At 36.0% G+C, this 20,560-nt stretch overlaps 1 protein-coding gene across 4 annotated transcripts in view; it reads right to left on the reverse strand.

Annotated features, from left to right (window-relative positions):
• The window catches only part of CRY1 (cryptochrome circadian regulator 1), a 103,257-nt gene that overhangs the window by 23,749 nt on the left and 58,948 nt on the right, over positions 1-20,560 (reverse strand). For all 4 annotated transcript variants that reach the window (XM_509339.9, XM_016924107.4, XM_054663501.2 and 1 more), the window contains one exon: positions 7,079-7,187. In XM_509339.9, the coding sequence (XP_509339.2) occupies positions 7,079-7,187 (109 nt within the window). The remainder of the gene's footprint in view (positions 1-7,078; positions 7,188-20,560) is intronic.

Genomic DNA, 20,560 nt, shown 5'->3' on the forward strand with positions numbered 1-20,560 from the left:
CACTCCCAGCTAATATTTGTAGTTTTAGTAGAGACGGGGTTTCACCATGTTGGTCAGGCTGGTCTTGCACTCCCGACCTTGTGATCCGCCGGCCTCAGCCTCCCAAAGTGCTGGGATTACAGGCGTGAGCCACCACGCCCAGCCTTTAAAGACTTTATTTTCTCAATTCTCTAACGGGTTCAAACAAAATAAGAGGAAAAAAGACCTCTATAATTTTGTGTCACATTCACTTTCATCTCCTTGTTAATATGGGAAACAATGATCTATTGTGAGTTTTTACATCTTAACCAGAGATGGAAGTCCCTATCTACTCTTTTTTTTTTTTTTTTTTTTTTGAGACAAGGTCTCACTCTGTTGCCCAGGCTGGAGTGCAGTGGCATGAATATAGCTCACTGCAGCATTAACCTCCTGGGTTCAAGTGATCATCCCTCCCACCTCAGCCTCCTGAGTAGCTAGGACCACAGGCATGCGCCACCATACCCAGCTAATTTTTAAAAATTTTTGTAGAGATGCGGTCTCAGCATGTTGTCCAGGCTTATCTACTCGTTAGAGCAGGTTTTTATTTTAAGCAACACGTAGTTACCTTTGAATTTCAATACCTGGATTTAACAGTAAGACTGCAAATAGCACCAACATATTTTCATTTGAGTAAGTGAATATTCACTTTGCAATTTTTTTTGAGCGAGGGTCTTGCTCTGTCGTCCAGGCTGGAGCAGAGTGGCATGATCTTGGCTCACTGCAGTCTCCAACTTTCCAGGCTAAAGTGATCCTCCTACCTCAGCCACTGGAGTAGCTGGGACTACAGGTGTATGCTACCACGCCCAGCTAATTTTTAAAATTTTCTGTAGAGACAGAGTCTCACTATGTTGCCCAGGCTGGTCTCAAACTCCTGGGCTCAAGCACTTGGCAATTTTAAGCAATAAGATTTGTATCTATTTTTGTGTATCACAATTACTTGTTAATCAGAAAGGATAACATGAACAACTAAATGAATATAAAGTTCTTGGCTGGACGTGGTGGCTCACGCCTGTAATCCCAGCACTTTAGGAGGCAAAGGCAGGTAGACCACTTAAGGTCAGGACTTCGAGACCAGCCTGGCCAACATGGTGAAACCTCATCTCTACTAAAAATACAAAAATTAGCTGGGCATGGTGGCGCACTCCTGTAGTCCCAGCTACTTGGGAGGCTGAGGCACGAGAATCACTTGAACCCAGGAGGTGGAGGCTGCAGTGAGCTGAGATCGTGCCACTGCACTCTAGCCTGGGTGACAAAGTGAGACTTGGTCTCAAAAAACAAAAATAAAATAAAACAAAACAAAAGAAAGAAATAGCACTCCCAAACAATTTTTAAAAAAAGTTCTTAAGTCATAATTAATATACTGTGAAAATAAGCAATGTAAAATTTGATAGTAAAACTAAAAGTTGTAAATCACATATGTCCTAGGAGAAAGCATTTATTTTTTAAATTGACAGTAAATTAAACAGTATAATTGCATAAAAATGTAAAGCTACCTCACAAAATAATCCAAATACAAAGAAGGTAAAACTCTAAAAATTTCCATCCATCCATCCATCATCCTTTTCTTCTGTTTCATAACTCTAGTCTTAGGGTCTAAACTACTATTGATATACTGAAGAGTCCTAAATTTAGTCCAGACTTCTCCCTGAGCACTAGACTTGAATGCCTTCTCAACATGTACATTAACATGCCTAAAAGGCATCCCAAACTAAAAATTTATAAAATGAACTTCTTATTTTTTCCTTCAACTTGTTCCTCCATAGTCTGTTATTCCATTAAATGGGAATCCATCCTGCCATGCGTCCAGGCTAAAAACCTAGAGTCATCCTTGACTCTCATATATATCACATATAGGCAAACCTTACAGCCTCTATTTAAAATATATATCCAAAACCCTACCACTTCTCAACACCTCTACAGCTACCCTGGTCCTGGTCATCATCATCTTATTCCTAAATAACTGCCATTGCCTCCTAACTGATCTTTCTTCTTCTGCCTCTACAACACTTCCAATCCCCTGTGTATTCTCCACAAACAGCCAGAGAAATTCTTGTAAATCATGAGTTAAATCATGTCACTCTTCTACTCAAAACTCTCCAATGGCATCTATTTCACTCTGAGTAAAGGCTGAAGCTCCTAACATGATCTATAAAGCCCTATGATCTGGCTTCCAGCCACCTCTCTGACGCCATTTCTTCTTTTCACTCACTGTGCTCTAGCACACTGGCCTTGTTGTTGTTCCCTAAACAAATCATGCACATGTCTACTTCAAGGCCTTTGTTAAGCACTGTTTCCTCTGCCTTCCATGCTCCTTCCCCATGTTGCAGTTAGCTTAGTGGAATTGTTAATTCTCAAAATTCTGTCAGGTATCTGGATGGTTCTTTTATTGGTTTCACTCGGATCTGCTCATGAGGATGCAATTCGCTGGTAGCTTGGCTGGGGCTGGAGTGCCTAAGATAGTCAAACTCACACATCTCAGACTTTGGTGTTGGCTGTTGTTTGGTCCACTCTCTATATGTGGCCTCCCAAAGTTAGATATTCTACCCCAGGCTTTCTTACATGATAGAAGGAGCATCCTAAGAGGGGAAAAGTAGAAGCTGAAAGGTTGCTTAAGGCCTAGGATTTGGAATTCACAATGTCTTCTTTGACACTTGGTTAAAAACAAGTTGTAAGGGCAAGTCAGATTCAATGGGGTAAGGAAATAAACTCTACCTTTTGACGGAAAGAGCTGCAAAATATTGTGGATATGATATACCACAACCCAGATGCATGGCTCACTCTTCATATGTTTGCTCAAATGTCACCTTATCAGTGAGGCCTTCTTTGATTCCATATAAAGTAACTTTCCCTCACCTTGACATTTACTATCCCACATTTTACTCTTCTCTACAGCACATATCACCACCTAACATTGCATGTTTACTTATTTGTTTACTATCTGTCTCCTTCCACTACAGTGTAAGCACCATGAAGATAGAAATTTTTTGTTTCACTACTGTATCTCCAGTACCTCAGACACAGCCTTGTATATAGCAGGCACTCAATCAGTATCTGTTGAATACATTCTATCAAGCATGTGTCATGAATTAACAAAGCAAGATCCAAAGTAACTTAAAAAAGCATAATATAAATTTTACTGTTGAAAAATGGTGGCTTTATATGTTCTTTTATTCTGTGATTTTGAACAAAACATTTTATAATGCTTCAGTGTGGCCATCTATAGACTTTAGCCATGTGTCTCTGTTTCTTAGATATAATGAGGCTGGGCACAGTGGCTCATGCCTGTTATCCCAGCACTTTGGGAGGCCAAGGTGGTGGAGACTCCTGGATCCTCAAGCCAGGAGTTTAAGACCAGTCTGGCCAATTGGCAAAACCCTTTCTCTGCTAAAAATACAAAAATTAGCAAGGTGTGGTGGTGCATGCCTATAATCTCAGCTACTTGGGTGGCTGAGGCACAAGAATGGCTTGAGCCTGGAAGGCAAAGGTTGCAGTGAGCCAAGACAGCACTACTGCACTCCAGCCTGGGCAACAGAGCAAGACTCTCTCTCTCAAAAAATAAAAATAAAAATAGAAATAATTAAAAAAAGAAATAGATATAATGAGAATGTTTTTTAAAAATCTAGATATTAATTATGCACCTAGTCTCTAAAACCAATAATTTAAACTCCTTATTAAAAGTTTCTGCAGGGCCTAGAAAAAGCCATCTTGTTAGCCTATATTAAGTCAGAGTTTAACTTAGAAAAGAAACTAAGTAAAAAACGCCAGAAAAAATGACAATAGTTTATTAGATATATATGTGTTTACCTAAGTGTGTATAAAAATGTTCTGATCCATTCCTGAATCTACTCCTTATAAACAGAATAAATTGAGTGAATGACACAGAAGAAAGATACATACTAGGGGAGATATCAGTACTGGAGCCACTGACACAACTATCCCAATTAACTAAGGGTACTGTTACCAGGTCTAAACTAGCCTTACCTCCAATGTGGAAAACCAGATTACCTATTAAAAATCCTCACTACTTGCTGTACTAGAACCAAAAGACCTGAGACACTAATTAAGTAACTCAGCTAGTTAATGACAGAAGAATCTTCTCCCTCAGAGAAACTGTGGTTGTGATGGTTAGGGTGAAGGTGGGGGGACAACATGCTTTTAATTGTATATCCTTTTAGCCTTTTTTTTTTAAACATACGCACGTTGAACCTATAAGCAAAAAGTAAAAATCAAAACATTAATTCAATAAAAAAGAAATTAATTCCCTCTATGGCTCTAGATACGGTAAATAAATCTAAAAGGAAGTTTTTATAAATGGCATTTTATACAGACTACTATATGTAGCTAAAGAAAAAATCAGAATAAAATAATAAGTACTATATGTATATGTATGTGTTCATGTATTTGTATATTAGGGCCCATGTGGAAACCCATTCCTCTCTGCCAAATTGATAAGATAGGACATCATTTAAATACAGAAGATAGTTTGGCCCAATAATGTGCTATTTTAGGCAGAAGAAATCTCAAAACAAAGAACACAAAACACTTGCTGGTTTGAAAAATGTTGTTTCAAAAACAAGTAAATAAGAATTTTGTTATTTTAAAGCAACTAGGGCTAGGTGCTACAGCTTATGCCTGTAATCCCAGTGCTTTGGGAGGTTGAAGGAGGATTGCCTGAGGCTAGAAGATTGAGACTAGCCTGAGCAACATAGCAAGACTACCAAACAAAAAAAAAATTAGTCAAGTATGGTGGTATACAGCTGCAGTCTTAGCTACTCGATCCTGTGGTCCTAGGATCACTTGAGCCTAGGAGTTTGAGGCTGCAATGAGCTACAATGGCACCACTGCACTACAGTCAGGGCAACAGAGCGAAACCCTGTCTCCCCAGCCCCAAACAAAAAAAAGGCAACTCCACTTAGGATTCATTTTATTTATATCAAACAGATTTAGAGATAGGGTTGAAACAATTATCGACACACACTCTTATATTCATGAGTTGCTGATAAATTATTATCATTGCTTCTGATATGCTTTCTTGTTAGAACTCTCCCAAATACCTAGGTTAAATTCTAACTTGATCTATTACAGTTGTGAACACTCTTTATTGAATGTAAATTTTCACGAACATTAAATGTGTCTTTCATACAAGCAAAAAAAAAAAAAAAAAAAAAAAAAAGGCTAAGTAATGCTTATTTGATTCCCAGCACTGGGGATTGATCTTCTCATTCACAGAAAGGAGCTGTTCTCTTCTACATTAAGAAATACAAATAGAAACATTGCTATTTCAAAAATTTGATGAATCAAATGATTCAAGAAAAAGCAGATATACATTTATAAAGTTTAATAGTAGTTGATATGGTTTGGGATCTATGTCCTCACCCAAATCTCAAGTTGAATTATAATCACCAATGTTGGAAGTGGAGCCTGGTGGGAGGTGATTGGATCATGGTGGCAGATTTCCCCCCTTGGTGCTGTGATAGTGAGTGAGTGCTTGCAAGATGTGTTTTTTTTTTTGTTTTTTGTTTTTTTTAAAGTGTGGCACCTCCCCGCTCCTTCTCTCTTCCTCCTGCTCTGGCCATGTGAAGTTCTTACTTCCCCTTTCCCTTCCCCTTCCACCATGATTGTAAGTTTCCTGAGGCCTTCCCAGAAGCCACTATGCTTCCTGTACAGCCTGCAGAACCGTGAGCCAATTAAATCTCTATTCTTTATAAATTATACAGTCTCAGATATTTCTTTGCAGCAGTGCGAAAGTGGACTAATACAGTAATAAATAGGAAGCGATGAATATAAAAAGGGCAATGAGGAAACTCAGTTTCTGGTCTGGGCATTTCCATGAGCTAGTTGTATGATCTTGGGCAACTCATTTATTCTCTAGGTCTAATTTTTTCATTTGGAAAAAAGGGAAGAGATAAGACTAGGTATCTTAAACATTTTTAAAGATTTTTAAGATCCTACTAAGTTTTTTAAAAAGCACTACAGTGCTGGGCGCGGTGGCTCACACCTTTAATTCCAGCACTTTGGGAGGTCGAGGCCGGTGGAACACCTGAGGTCAGGAGTTCGAGACCAGCCTGACCAACATGGTGAAACCCTGTCTCTACTAAAAGTACAAAATTAGCCAGGCATGGTGGCGTGCGCCAGTAATCCCAGCTACTCAGGAAGCTGAGGCAGAAGAATCACCTGAACCCAGGAGGCAGAGGTTGTAGTGCGCTGAGATCGCGCCATTGCACTCTAGCCTGGGCGACAAGAGCAAGACTCCATCTCAAAAAAAGAAAAAAAAAGCACTACAAATTCTGTATTATTGGTAAAATGTCCATTGTTACAATCCTTTGACCCAGAAAGTCTTCTAAGAATTATCCCACAAATGTACTGGCCCATGTGAGCAAAGATTCATAAGTGTGGACAAGTAAGTTCACTGGCATTTATACTAGCAAAAGGCCTACAGAGAAAATAATTAAACGTTCAGTAGAAAGCTAGTTTAAAAAATTATAGCCATCTACAAAATGGAATACTATGAAGTCATCTGAAAGACCGAGGAAATGATATGGAGCAACTTCCAAAAGATATGGTTATGTGAACAAAGCATGGCAGAGAATGGTGTGTATAGTGTGTCATTTTAACTTTTAACAAAGGGGATAGTAACACAGACACAAACACATGGATGTGTGTGTGTGTATACACATATATATATACACACACACACACACAAAATATATATATATACACAAAAAAAATTCTTGTTTATGCAAAGAATATTTCTAATTGGATAAACAAGAAACTGGAATTGGATACATAAGAAACTGGTAGTAGCTGTTGCTTCTGGGAGGGCAACGAGCAGTTTAAGGTAGAAGAAAGATTGAACTTTTCATTGTAAACTATTTTCTCACTGTCTGATTTTTACCATGTATAGCTTTTTCATTAAATAAAGAAAAAAAACCCACAAAATTTTTACTTGAAAATACTTACTTATATTCTCTACATTTTCAGTTAGTCAAAAAACCTTATTTACCAAATATGTAATATTATCTGAGAAAAGACTGTTTTATGCAAATATTTTTCAAATTACCTTGAAAAGCCTGGGAAACACATCTGCTGGTTGTCCACGAATCACAAACAGACGGGAGTTTAATTTTCGTAGATTGGCATCAAGATCCTCAAGACACTGAAGCAAAAATCTAGAGAGAAGAAAGTATTATTTAAATTATTAAAAATACATATTTAGAAGACATAAATTATTACAAAGTCATGTTATTCTAAAAGTTGAAATGCCAACCTATCATCTTATTACCTCCTATTGATATATACTTTTTCCAAAAACCATACTAATATATATTTTTAAATTATAGCACAAATTACCTAGTATTTTAATAAAATACTGAATAAAATCACTAATTTTCATTAAATAAAAGTGACTATTAGCAAAAATTTAATTTGTGAACATAAAAACATACAAAGAAGTATCAAAGCAATTAAATTGGTTTCATTGTTTAAACTTGATGAAATATTTTCTGTATGAAAATGGCTTTTCATATAGAAAGCAAAACTTGAAAAATCTAGAATATCTTCTGCTGGGGGAAAAAAACCAGAAACATCCTATGTAATGAATAAGCAAGTGAATAATTTAAGAAGATCATGGTAAAAAGGAATCTGAGGGGACAAAAAAAAAAAGATTATGAGTACTTTTTTGTAATATTGTAATCATTTAAGAGATTGAAATCATAATGCCCATTTTCAAGTTTCTAATTTATTAAAAAAAGAAACTAATAAGTAGATGCCAAATTATGTGGTTATTAATTCCCTGAGTGTAGAAAATGCCAGATTAACTTCTAAAAAAAAAAAAGAAAAGGTTTCATGGAGTTGGCGTGGAGATTATAGACTTTTTCAATGAAATAAGTAGTAACAAGGCTTACATATGACAGATATCTAGGAAAATTCTGGGGCAGTACCAGAAGACTGCTTACTGTGCATCTTCTGTTGCGAAGAAATGGAACATTCCCAAGAACAAATTTAAAAGAGATGTCACCCATGGAAGGTCCAATCTTATTATTTGACTCATGTTAAGTTTCATCTAGATTCTGTTCTTTTCAGCTGGACGTATCTTATTTCCTATTTTGCTTCTTTTATGTTTTTGATCTTAAGGTTAAGTATTTGTCTGCCTTTTTCACAGGCCACCTGGTCTTTCAGAATAGCAATTATCTCTTACTTGTGAAGAGGAGTGATTAAGAAGCAGGGAAATGCATATTCTAGAAGTGCACTATCTAATATGGTAACCAAAAGGCACATGTAGCCATTTAAATTTAAGTTAGTTAAATTTAAAAATCAGTTCCTTAGTCACACTTGCCACATTTCAAGTCCTCAACAGCCACATGTATAGCTGGTGGCTGGCTACCATACTGAACAGTATAGCTACAGAACATTTCCATCACTGCAGAAAGTTCTACTGGACAGATTGTTCTAAAAAGTTGCTTGGTCTAGATCATTTTGTTTGCTTTACACATTCCGATACCATCATTTCACCAAATAAGTCTCGTTGATTTTTTATAACTGTAGTTATTAGTGACATAAGTACACTAGTCAGGTCTGACACTTCTTCCTCTTTAGGAGCACCATCTGTACAGCTTGAAGAGTCAAGGTGCTATATTTTTATGAGGATGTTAAAGACATCCCACCATTTCACCTTAGGAAGTCTCATGGGTTTCCAAGTAGGAAGCAAACCTTTCTATCCCCACATTTATATTTTATCACATCCCTTTTCTGCCTTGGTTTGGAGTCACCTCCCTAACACCTGATCCCCCCACTAACCCACCACTACCAATGTACAAATATTTCAGGGGAGAAGACTGTTGTTGTTAGATGGATAGTGATATAAAAGCATTGGAGTTTAATAAAATTATCTCCAACTATGAATAATTTATCATGTCTGGTGACAAATGTTTATTGGGAAGCATCTAATTTTATGTATTTGCTTGGCAAGAAGAGTTACTAGACAGAACAAAGATCGAAGGGTTTTTACACAGATCAAAAATTAAGAAGTTGAAAGAACTAGCAATTTTAAATTTTCTTAAATTGAGACAGTACAAAACTTAAATGTCCTGGAGGGGGTAATCTAAGGCAATAATAATCCCCTAATCTCTGTTGTACCATTAGTTTCAAAATCTTCCCCACCAGAAGTGAGTAAGAACTGAGAACAGCAAGAGCTCTCCATATTCAACTTTTTGGTCAAAACAATTCTATGTGGTGCAAGAGTTCAATGACAGTAAGATGGGATAAGAAACAAACCAAAAGGACATGATTAATTCATAAAATGAAGAATTAAGTATGGATTAATTAATAATCTTTCCCTTTCTTAATAGGCTGAATAAGCATTCCGAATGCTTTTAATAAACATTCTTTTTTTTTTTTTGGATACAGGATTGTGCTCTGTTGCTAAGGCTGGAATCATGGTTCACTGCAGCCTTGACTTCTCCCACCTAAGCCTCTAGAGTGACTGGGACCACAGGCATATGCCATCATGCCCAGCTAATTTTTGTAGTTTTTGTAGAGGTGGGGTCTCCCCATGTTGCCCAGGCTGGTCTCGAACTCCTGGCCTCAAGTCATCCTCCCACCTCAGCCTCCCGAAGTGCTGGGATTATAGGCATGAACCATCACAGGCCTGGCCTTAATAAACATTATATGAACCAAACAAATGCACAGAATGATATGGACTAAAGTAATGTGTTACAATAGGAAAAGTTTTGAAACCTAAGAATTAATTTTGTTTTGGTACTTCATGAAACAAAGGACTAAAAGCTGTATTTAAGTATGGTGTTCTTCTTCCACAGATATAATTTACATCTCTCATTTCGCATAAAAGCTGCACAGATTTAAAAAATAGAAACACTTAAAAAATAATATAGGTATTTTGTAATCAAATATTTTAAGTAGAAAAGATCCAAGAAGAAAAGCAAAAGAGAAGGCTAAAGTAGAATACACTATGATGCTATTCTTTGTTATAAGGCTTTTAAAACTATTTGCATATGTTACTTTGATAAAATAAAATTTACATTGCATGCATCTACTTTTGTTTATATGTGCACAAAAAAATAATTGGAAAAATACTTACCAAGCTATTAATCATATCTCCCCATTAGGGAGTGGGGGTTTGAGATAGGGGTGAGAAACAGAGAAACAAACACATTTTTTTAACTTCATAAAAAAGTTTAAAATTGATAATTAGCATACATTCCTTCAAAGTAGAAGAAAAACGAGATACACTACATATGTATCTGGTTTAATACATGGTGAACGTCTTTTCGAGGCAATGGATGTACTTCTACAACATCAATTTTCATAGTTTCATAGTACTTCATTGCACAGATGTCCTATAATTTAACAAGTCTATCAACAAATTACTATCCTTAAATCAATCCTGAAAAGTCCTATCTAGTCTCATCTGTAAAACTGGGACAGTAATCGGACCTGTCTCATAGCATTGTTCGTGAGATTAAATAAATTAACATATGTGAAGCTCTTAGAATAGTGCCTGCCCATAGTAAGCACAATTATATGTTATCTATTACTTTTTAGTGTTCTCCTTCCTTTCCACTTCTGTTTTTGCTACAATAATTCTAGTTCATATTATCTCTTGCTTGTATTTACTGCAATGCCTTAAAATAGATCTGCCTACTAACAATCTCTCTCCATTCTAATTCATTTTATATGCAATTCCAGATCTTCATGAGGCACACCTTCCCATACAAAGGTTTTCAACGACTCATTCCCTATACAATACACAACAAATCATTTTGCTTGGCTACTAACCTAGGGTTCTAGGTTGATTTCCTACCTCATACCCCTTTCTCTCACACCAAACCAAACTTCTCTTTCAGCACACATTCAATCTTCTGGAATGTGCTCCAGGGCCTTTCCTTGGCTTGGAATACCTTTCCCAATTCCTATCCCTTTAAGTTCATATCCCACTAACCTTAAATCTTCCATCTTAAAGTCACTTCTACATCTTCTGAACCTCTGAGGTACATTATGTCCTTCAGAGGATGAAAAAATTTTACCTCATATTATACATATTTTATATATATAACGTATATTATATATATTATATATAACATATATATTATATACATTACATATATAATATATAATATATATATTACATATATAATATATATTACATATATAATATATATTACATATATATTACATATATAATATATATTACATATATATTATATATATATTACATATATATAAAATAAAACCTCCTCCTAATGGATTTCAAATTAAGTCAGTCTCTCCCCATCTCTCTCTTTCTGAGACACAGTCTTGTTCTGTCGTCCAGGCTGGAGTGCAGTGGCACGATCTCAGCTCACTGCAGCCTCCACCTCCCAGGTTCAGGCAATTCTTGCGCCTCAGCCTCCCAAGCAGCTGGGATTACAGGAGTGTGCTACCACACCTGGCTAATTATTTTTGTATTTTTAGTAGAGATAGGGTTTCACCATGTTGGCCAGGCTGGTCTTGAACTCCTGACCTCAGGTGATCCACCTGCCTCAGCCTCCCCAAGTGCTGGGATTACAGGCATGAGCCATCAGGCCTGGCCCTAACTACAGTTTTCTTAATCTATATTTTGGTTTCTATATTTGGCAAACAAATCTCATTATGTGCCTTGTATAATTTGTTGAAAAGATTAGAAACAGGATCAAATGACCTAGTAGGGGTGTCTTGTGTAACTGTTGAAAGGATTAGGAGCCTCATAAAATCACCTAGTAGAGTCTCTAGCACATGGTAGATATGTATCAAACAGAAGTTGTTATTTTCCCTTGAGAATAATTCCTGGTTTTTTTTTTTTTTTTTTAAAGAAAACACCCCATGCATTTCTATATGTAAATACTTGGGCATGACAAAAGAAAACATGAATTAGTTGGATGCCTACACCTGTATGCAGAATTACTTTGAATTCACAACTTCATCTGAATGTGACTTTGAACTATGATTTGAAGGAAACCTTTCCCAGTAGCAAGGTCAATGTGACTATAAATATTATAAAACAAGGTACAATGCAATTAAGACTCAACTAATCTCTAAGCATATAATTTTTCCTTGATAATACCTCTAACAGCCCAGGTTCAAAGTATCAACTCAGTGATGTGTGTGATTTCTCTTTAATGCTGAACGAATAATGTTACTTCAAAACTATACAAAATCTAATGCTCAATCCTTTACCCTTAACTGGGAAAGGATTAGATCTGTTAGAGTTCAGATTCAGTGTGTTCCAAAGAACACACCAAGTTCAACTTTAATGTAATAGAAATGCATGTGCTCTGGGACACTCAATATTGAATGAAATGAATGATTTATTTTTAATATATTCCACTGAAAATACATATGATATCATCTTAACAGGAACATACTTTCAGACCTTCTCCAATTTGGCATATATATTATTTTCTTGAACTACACCCATTTGATGGCTCCGTTATTACTGCTATTAACTACATACAACAGGTTGCTTTTTAAATAGGCCAAATGATAGTAAAACTCACTACATCCCTTCATATAATTGTACTGCTTACATAGAAGCACAGTCCTCATATTATTTAATTACAATACTGAACACACCACTTTAAATTGAAGAGGCATTAGGTGACAAAATATATATTTCTTCACTTTAAACATTTTAAGGATTTTTTTCCTCCAGAGATCACTATCTATTGCTGTTATTTTAAAAATTATATGCAGTAAGCTTCCTTATACCACTTCCAAAAGATGACTTCAACATGAATCAACAGAAATATTTTCCTAAAGTAGGTCATTGCTATAGCAACCAGTGGACGGTTTAGTATACTCCGTCACAATGACCTACTTTCCAGTCTGTGCTAGAACAGCTTTATATAACTAGAATTTCTAGTTCTGTCTATGAAATAGTCCAAAAAAGGCAATGGTAAGATACAACATAATCCTATTGCTGCTGAACACAAGGCATTAAGAACATGTATCATGCCAGAATAAAGCCATGTGGTTCTGTATGCTAGTTTGTAAAATATATCTTACACATTCAGCAATAAAAACTACACTTACAATATCTAAACAGGAACAACTCATTGCTGACCCCAAAGAACTGATTCAAAGAATATAAACTAAAATCACTAAAACTACAAGGAGAATAACCTTATTATCCACATAAAACAAGAGTTAAATGTAGAAAAAACTAAAGTTCTGTATACACCATCATAAAGAAAAAAATGGAGATTCTCAGTCATTAACCAAAGTCTATTATATTTTATTAGAGATTTAAAAAATATAACAATTTGTGTGTGTGTAAATTTAATAAAATTTACATATGCTCTTTTTTCTGGTTTGTTACAAATTTTTAGTGCTTTCATCTAACTTAATTTTACCTAAATTGTCTGGATATTTGTGATACACACTTTCCCTGAAGATAAGAGTTTAATGTTCAATAAAGATGAAATATATATTTTAAAAGCAAACTTTGCATTTGCCACACTCTAAAAGCCATAAACCAATAGACCTATATCACTTTTTATAACTAATATTTTGCAATGCCCTCTTTTAAATCCTGAAATAAAAGACCTAGATAATATAACATTTCCATACACACAATTTTAAAGCATTAATATCATGCTCTAATTGAAACATATAGAAGAAATTAAAGGAAAGTCATTTATATTTTAAAAAGAAGTAACATGTACTTCTAGAGGTAAATATGTGGGCATGATATAAGGAGACAATGAATTAAAACTCAGTGTCCACACCTACATACAGAATCATTTTAAATTTAACAGCTACAAAACAGACTAACACAGTTGTGTTACTGGTGACTCAAACATCATACACCATGAGCGATATTGCCTTTGGTGATGTGATTTTCTGAAATATTGACCAAGACAGGAAAGTTCAGAAAAAAAAGCAAAGTACAATCTTTCCTTTATTTATATAGGTGATAAATACATTCCAGGGAAACTCAGTGTATATTAAAATTGTGTAAAAAATACCTACTGTTTATATATAAAGATTTAGGCTCTAGGTTCAGACAATTATGAATAAGTTTTTCACTTACATTAAACATCTGGAAGAACATTTGAAATTTATGTGTAACTCAGAAAAACTATTTTATTTACTTATTTACTTTAGAGACAGGGTCTCGTTATGTTGCCCAGGCTGGCCTCAAATTCCTGGACTCAAGTGATCCTCCCATCTCGGTTCCTGAATAGTCAGGACTACGTGCATGCACACTATGGCACCTAGAGACAACTATTTATTTTGAGGGATTACTCTGAGTACTGAAAGAAATCTTCCATTCTTGGCTTCTCCTTACTAATTCCACTAGCACCTTCCAATCATTGTGACAACTGGCCGGACACAGGGGCTCATGCCTGTAATCCTAGCACTTTTGGGAAGCCAAGGTGGGTGGATCGCTTGAGCGCAGGAGTTTGAGACCAGTCTGAGCAACATAGGGAGATCTCATCTCTACAAAAAGTACAAAAAAACTAGCTGGGCGTGGTGGCGCATGCCTGTAGTCCTAACTACTTGGGGTTGGCTGAGGCAGGAGGATCAATTGAGCCTGGGAGGTTGAGGCTGCACTGAGCTGGCTGTAATCATGCCACTGCACACTGTACTCCAGCCTGGGCGACAGAGTGAGGTCTTGCCTCAAAAAAAAAAAGAAAATCAATCATTATTACAACCGAAAATTCCTCTACAAAATTTCTAAAATGCGTTTGAAGGAGTGATACTGTTAATTACTTCTATAATTTCAATCACTGATTTATGAGTCATACAAAGATAAATGAGGTTCCAATACTCACAGAGCTTAAAACCTAAAAAAGTAATCTGAATATGTATATTATGTAAATAAATACTACAGAACTGGCTATGGTAGAATAAAACATATAAAATACAAATAGATATCACTAATATACTCTGAAAAATCAGGTGGGAGAAATCATTTCTGGATTTTTCTTTCCTTGTTTTGATATGGGGAGCGGCTTAGGCAAAAATTTCAAGGATGTGGTGGTGATGGTAGGTAGTGACCCTGAAGTATCAATACAATAGCTGGAGATAAGGAAGGAGAATTATTGGCCACTGGACTGTAGCCTGCAACTAGGCCTTGTTCACCACTTCCCACTGTCCAATTCCTGACATATAGCAGGAGTTCAATAAATATCTATCTAATGACTAAATAAATTAATGAAAGCAGAAGAAAGGGATTTTAAAGGCTTGATTCAACAGTCAATGAAGAAGGAACATGAATGGGAAAGAATATTCTCTGAATGTCTATTGTGCTGGATACTTTACATATATTATATTCCCAACAATTTTACAAGGTATCTCATTTTAAAAATGATGGAATCTGAAACTCACCAAGGACATTTCCATAATCAGGTAAACAATGAAGCAGAAAATTTAATCTGGATGTCTCTGACTCCAAACCATAGTGCTCTTTGTACTACATAATGTGACTTTCCTACAGAATACGTAATAATCTAAGATGTTTTAGGAAAATTAATTTGACAGCTTTAAGAACATAACAATGACTAGTATACAGTTTTTGTCCTCAAGCTGAGGAATAGGTGTGTGTATCAATTAAGAAGAATTTAGGATATACTATGGTAACAAATCAGTCAAAACAGGTCACATGGCCAAGTTAGTCTTCAAAAAGGCAGGAAAGCATAATCTTCTTGCAGGAAGGGACACTGAATAACAGTGTACAGTAATGATATCTACCACAATATCTAAGCACTGATATTATGTGCCATGTGGTAAATTTTATTATGAAAAGTGTATTATGGTAGCCCAGAAGAAACCTAACTGTGTGGGGGTGGGGAAGGGGGCAGGGGAAGGCACAAGGAAGAAAAGATTTGAGTAGAGTTTAGAATTAATAAGTGTTGCTTAAGGTGATAAAGCAGAAATGGGCAACCAAAGCAGAAAAAATAGTATGTATGCTTAAATCACAGAAACTCAAAAGAGCTGGGGGTTGGGGGTACCTGGGGACTGTAAGTATTATACTTTCTATACTAAGTTGTATATTCTCCCCAACACAAGCTTTAACATTTCAAAATATATTCAAATCAATGTCAAAACAAACCTGTTATCAACTTCTGTTGTTGACAGTACACCGGATTAAGATACCCTAACAGAAATAACTAACAAACTGAGAAACAACAACAACAGAAAAGTTCTTAAAATAATTCACTGGGTTGTCCAAAAAGCAAGAAGGCATAACAGGTCACAGGGAGCTAAAGTCAGCTTTAGCCCTGGGGATTTCTGCAGAGCCCTGAGAACTCTGAGCTTCATCTGGGTTGAAGAGGACAGGAGACAAAGCCCAAGACCCACCCAAAGCAAGGAAGCTAATAATAGATTCAATATAAAGCCTGGGCTTCCAAAAGCTTTAGTAAATAAGACATAAATCTTTTTTTTTTTTTTTTTTTGCTTATTATACCCAGACTGCTCTGAAAGATACAAATCTTAAGTCACAGATGAAGACTACAAAGAAACTTATCTGTCTCTAGCCAGTTTGGGATGAAAGAAAATAAAATCTCTCCTTGAATGGAAAGGAAAAAATAGTAACTTTACAGTAGTGAATACTGACAAGTACTACCTTAACTACACAATCAGAGTCAACAACACCAGTGATAGGTCAATCATGTTGATATTATGTTCACTCTGACTTAATGTGATGAGAAAACCATTTCACCTCTGTGATATTGTCCCCCAAACCCCCATAACCCTAGTTTAATTATCAAAAAAAAATCAGAGAAACTCAAATTGAGGGCCGTTCTACAAAACATTTGACCAGTACTCAAAACCACAGAGGTCATTAAAAATAGAGAAAGCTTAAGAAACTGTTACAGAGGAGACAAAGGAGACGTATGACTAGATGTAGTGTGGTATTCTAGATGGGATTGTGGAAAAGAAAAACTTAGTGGAAATCTGAATAAAGTCTGGAGTTTAGTTAGTACTATGGTTTCTTTTTCTTTTCTTTTTCTTTTGAGAGGGAGTTTCGCTCTTGTTGCCCAGGCTAGAGTGCAGTGGCACGATCTTGGCTCACTGCAACCTCCGCCTCCCGGGTTCAAGCGATTCTCCTGCCTCAGCTTCCCAAGTAGTTGGGACTACAGGCATGCGCCACCATGCCCGGCTAATTTTGTATTTTTAGTAGAGACGGGGTTTCGCCACGTTGGCCAGGCTGGTCTGGAACTCCTGACCTCAGGTGATCCACCTGCCTCGGCCTCCCAAAGTGCTGGGATTACAGGCATGAGCCACCACGCCCGGCCAGTACTATGGTTTCTTAGTTCTAATAAAAGCACCATGGAAATGGAAATGTTAATATTACACGAAACAGGATACAGAGCATACAGGAACTCTGTGTATTATCTCTGCATATTTTCTACAAATCTAAAATTATTCAAAAAAATTTTATTAAAAAAATCCTCCGAGAATGAATCACCTCAACGCAAATTCATGGAAACTATGTGGTCCCAAACACCTCAAGCATGACAATACGTTTAAAGTGGTCACAGGCTTGGTGTGCTCTGAGATAACTGTTACAGACACACACACACACACGTCACAAATCCTCTCTGTATTCTCAACTTTAAAACTCAGACTTCAGGCCAGGCACGGTGGCTCACGCCTATAATCTCAAAGCCCACGAGTTCTAGACCAGCCTGGGCAACATGGAGAAACCCTGATTAAATTAGTTGGGCATGATGGCATGCACCTGTAATCTCAACTACTCAGGAAGCAAAGGTGGGAGGATCGCTCAAGCCCAGGAAGTCAAGGCTACAGTGAGCTGTGATCACTTCCCTGCACTCTAGCCTGCATGACAGAGCAAGATCAATTTTAAATTGGTATCATTTATATGTTTTGAAATTAGAAAATACTTGAAGACTTGAAATTAAGAAAAACAGCAGAATAAATCCTTAAAAACTAAAAAGAAGAAAATGATAAAGAACAGAAATTAGTGAAAACAGAACACAAATTCGTAAGAGAAACAGCAAAGCCAAAATGTATTATATGAAGAGACAATAATATAAATGTCCGACAAGAATAATTAAGAAAAAAAATGGGAGAGGGAAGAGTAAGAAATGTTAAGAATTTTTTAAAAAGTGGGGACATAATCTCATACTGCAGGAATTAAATGGAAAATAAATAATTTTATGCAAACAAATTTGAAAACTTAGATGAAATAAATTCCTTGCTAAAACTGACTCAAGAAACTTAAAATTTACCAAAATGGACTCAAGAGTAAAGAAAGAACAGGAATAATTCTAAGTCACTAAATAAATTGAATCCATAGCTTAAAATCTTACAAGAAAAACACAAGAGTCAGTTAGCTTTACAGATGAATTCTACAAAATATTTAAGGAATAGATAATTCTATTTTTACAAAGGATTCCAATCTCATAAAAAGGACAGACAGAAAAGGAATATTTAACTTATTTTATAAGGTTAGATTTACCTTGACACCAAAACCAGACAAAGACCGTATAAAAGAAAATTATAAACTAATTTCACTCATGAGCATATTATCACAGCAAACCAAATCCTGCAATATACAAAACATATTATATATCATGATCAAGTTGGGCTTATCCTCAGAAAGTTAAATCATTTAATATTTACAAATTGGTTACTGTAATTCACCTCATTCATAGAATAAAGAAGAAAAACTATATAACCAATTGACGAGATGTAAAAAGAGTAGCAACAAAATCTCAATTCCCTTCAGCTTCAATAAACTAGAACTAGTAGGTAACATCCCTAATCTGAAAAAGGGTATCCGTAAAAATACTTAGGGAAAACATCATATGTAATAGTGAAATGTTGAAAGCACTTCCTTTAAGATCAGAAAAAAGACAAAGATGCCTGCTCCCACCGCTTCTCTATGCAATCTAGTAGGCCTAACTAATGTAGTGCAGGTTGAGCATCCCAAATCTGAAATGCTTCAAAATCCAACACATTTTGAGTGCTGACACTGTCAGAGGCATTTGAACCAGAGTGACTCCATCTTAAATAGGGCCTTGGTAAAATAAGGCTGAGACCTGCTGAGCAGTACTTCCAGGAAGTTAGGCGTTCTTAGTCACAGGGTGAGACAGGAGGTCGGCAGGACTGGTATCACAAGATACAGGTCACAAAGACCCTGCTGATAAAACAGAATGCAGTAAAGAAGCTAGCCAAAACCCACCAAACCAAGATGGAGACGAAAGTGACCTTTGGTCATCCTCACTCCACATTATACACTACTTATAATGCATTAGCAAGTTAAGACACCCCGACTAATGCCATGACAGTTTACAAATGCCAAGACAACATCCAGAAGTTACCCTATACGGTCTAAAAAGAGGAGAAATCTTCACTTCTGACAACTCCCCACCACTTTTCCGGAAAACTCATGAATAAGCCACCCCTTATTTAGCATATACTCTTGACTGAGTATACTCAGTCAAGAAACCCATGATGCTGCTCTGTCTATGGAGTGGCCATTTTTTGTTTCTCTACTTGTCTAATAAATTCGCTTTCATTTTACTCTGTGGACTTGCTCCAAATTCTTTCTTAAGTGAGTTCCAAGAACCCTCTCTTAAGGGCTGAATCAGGAGCCCATGTCTGGTAACATGACATTCAAAGGAAATGCTCCAATGAATTCGGTTGCTCAACTAGTAATGTCAATATTCAGAAATATGGGGAAGAATCTGAAATCTAAAACACTTCTGGTCCTAGGCTTTATGGACAAAGGATACTCAACCTGTAACGGAAGAGGAAGAAATAAAAGGCATAAGGATGGGAAAGGAAGAAGCAAAACCATGATTATTTATAGATGACAGGCAAATAAGTACTATCGATACAGAAAAAAATAAATACATAAATAAGCGTTTCAAAGGATTAAAATCACTTAATTTCTGGCATCAATTAGACTAATATAATCCTTGTAACTTACGCCTCTCTGATCTCGAAAATCACACAGAGCTATTTATAGTCCAGAAATTGTATTAGTTCTTATCTAACTTTAGAAATCACTGCATTGTGACTCTACCAGGTTAGGCCAAATAAAGTATGAGATATACTTCTAGGATTTAAAGGATCTACATACAACTAAAATAACATCTGCCTAACGTGTTCAAAAACATGCTGTCCCAGATCTATGAATAATGCTTTTCTGTAGTCTAACAGCCCTATTTCAAATTTCTGTCCTTCAAAAAGATACTAATAATGCTGAAAAATTATTCCACTATTTTTGATCTATGAATAATGCTTTTCTGTAGTCTAACAGCCCTATTTCAAATTTCTGTCCTTCAAAAAGATACTAATAATGCTGAAAAATTATTCCACTTTTTTTGATCTATGACCTAGCACATGTAACTATTCAGGTCTGTTTGAAGTTTGGCCAATGGTCAAGATTTTTCTCGTACTGACATTACTGCAAAAATTTAGTCACTTATGCAATCTATTCAGTAATGTATCTATTAACAATTTATTGAGAGCCTATTAAGTGTCAGACATTGTTGTGGTCCCTGGTAATAAAGCAGAGAACAAAATTAAG

The sequence above is a fragment of the Pan troglodytes genome, chromosome 10 (assembly GCF_028858775.2).
Source record: "Pan troglodytes isolate AG18354 chromosome 10, NHGRI_mPanTro3-v2.0_pri, whole genome shotgun sequence".
Classification (NCBI taxonomy): Eukaryota; Metazoa; Chordata; class Mammalia; order Primates; family Hominidae; genus Pan; species Pan troglodytes.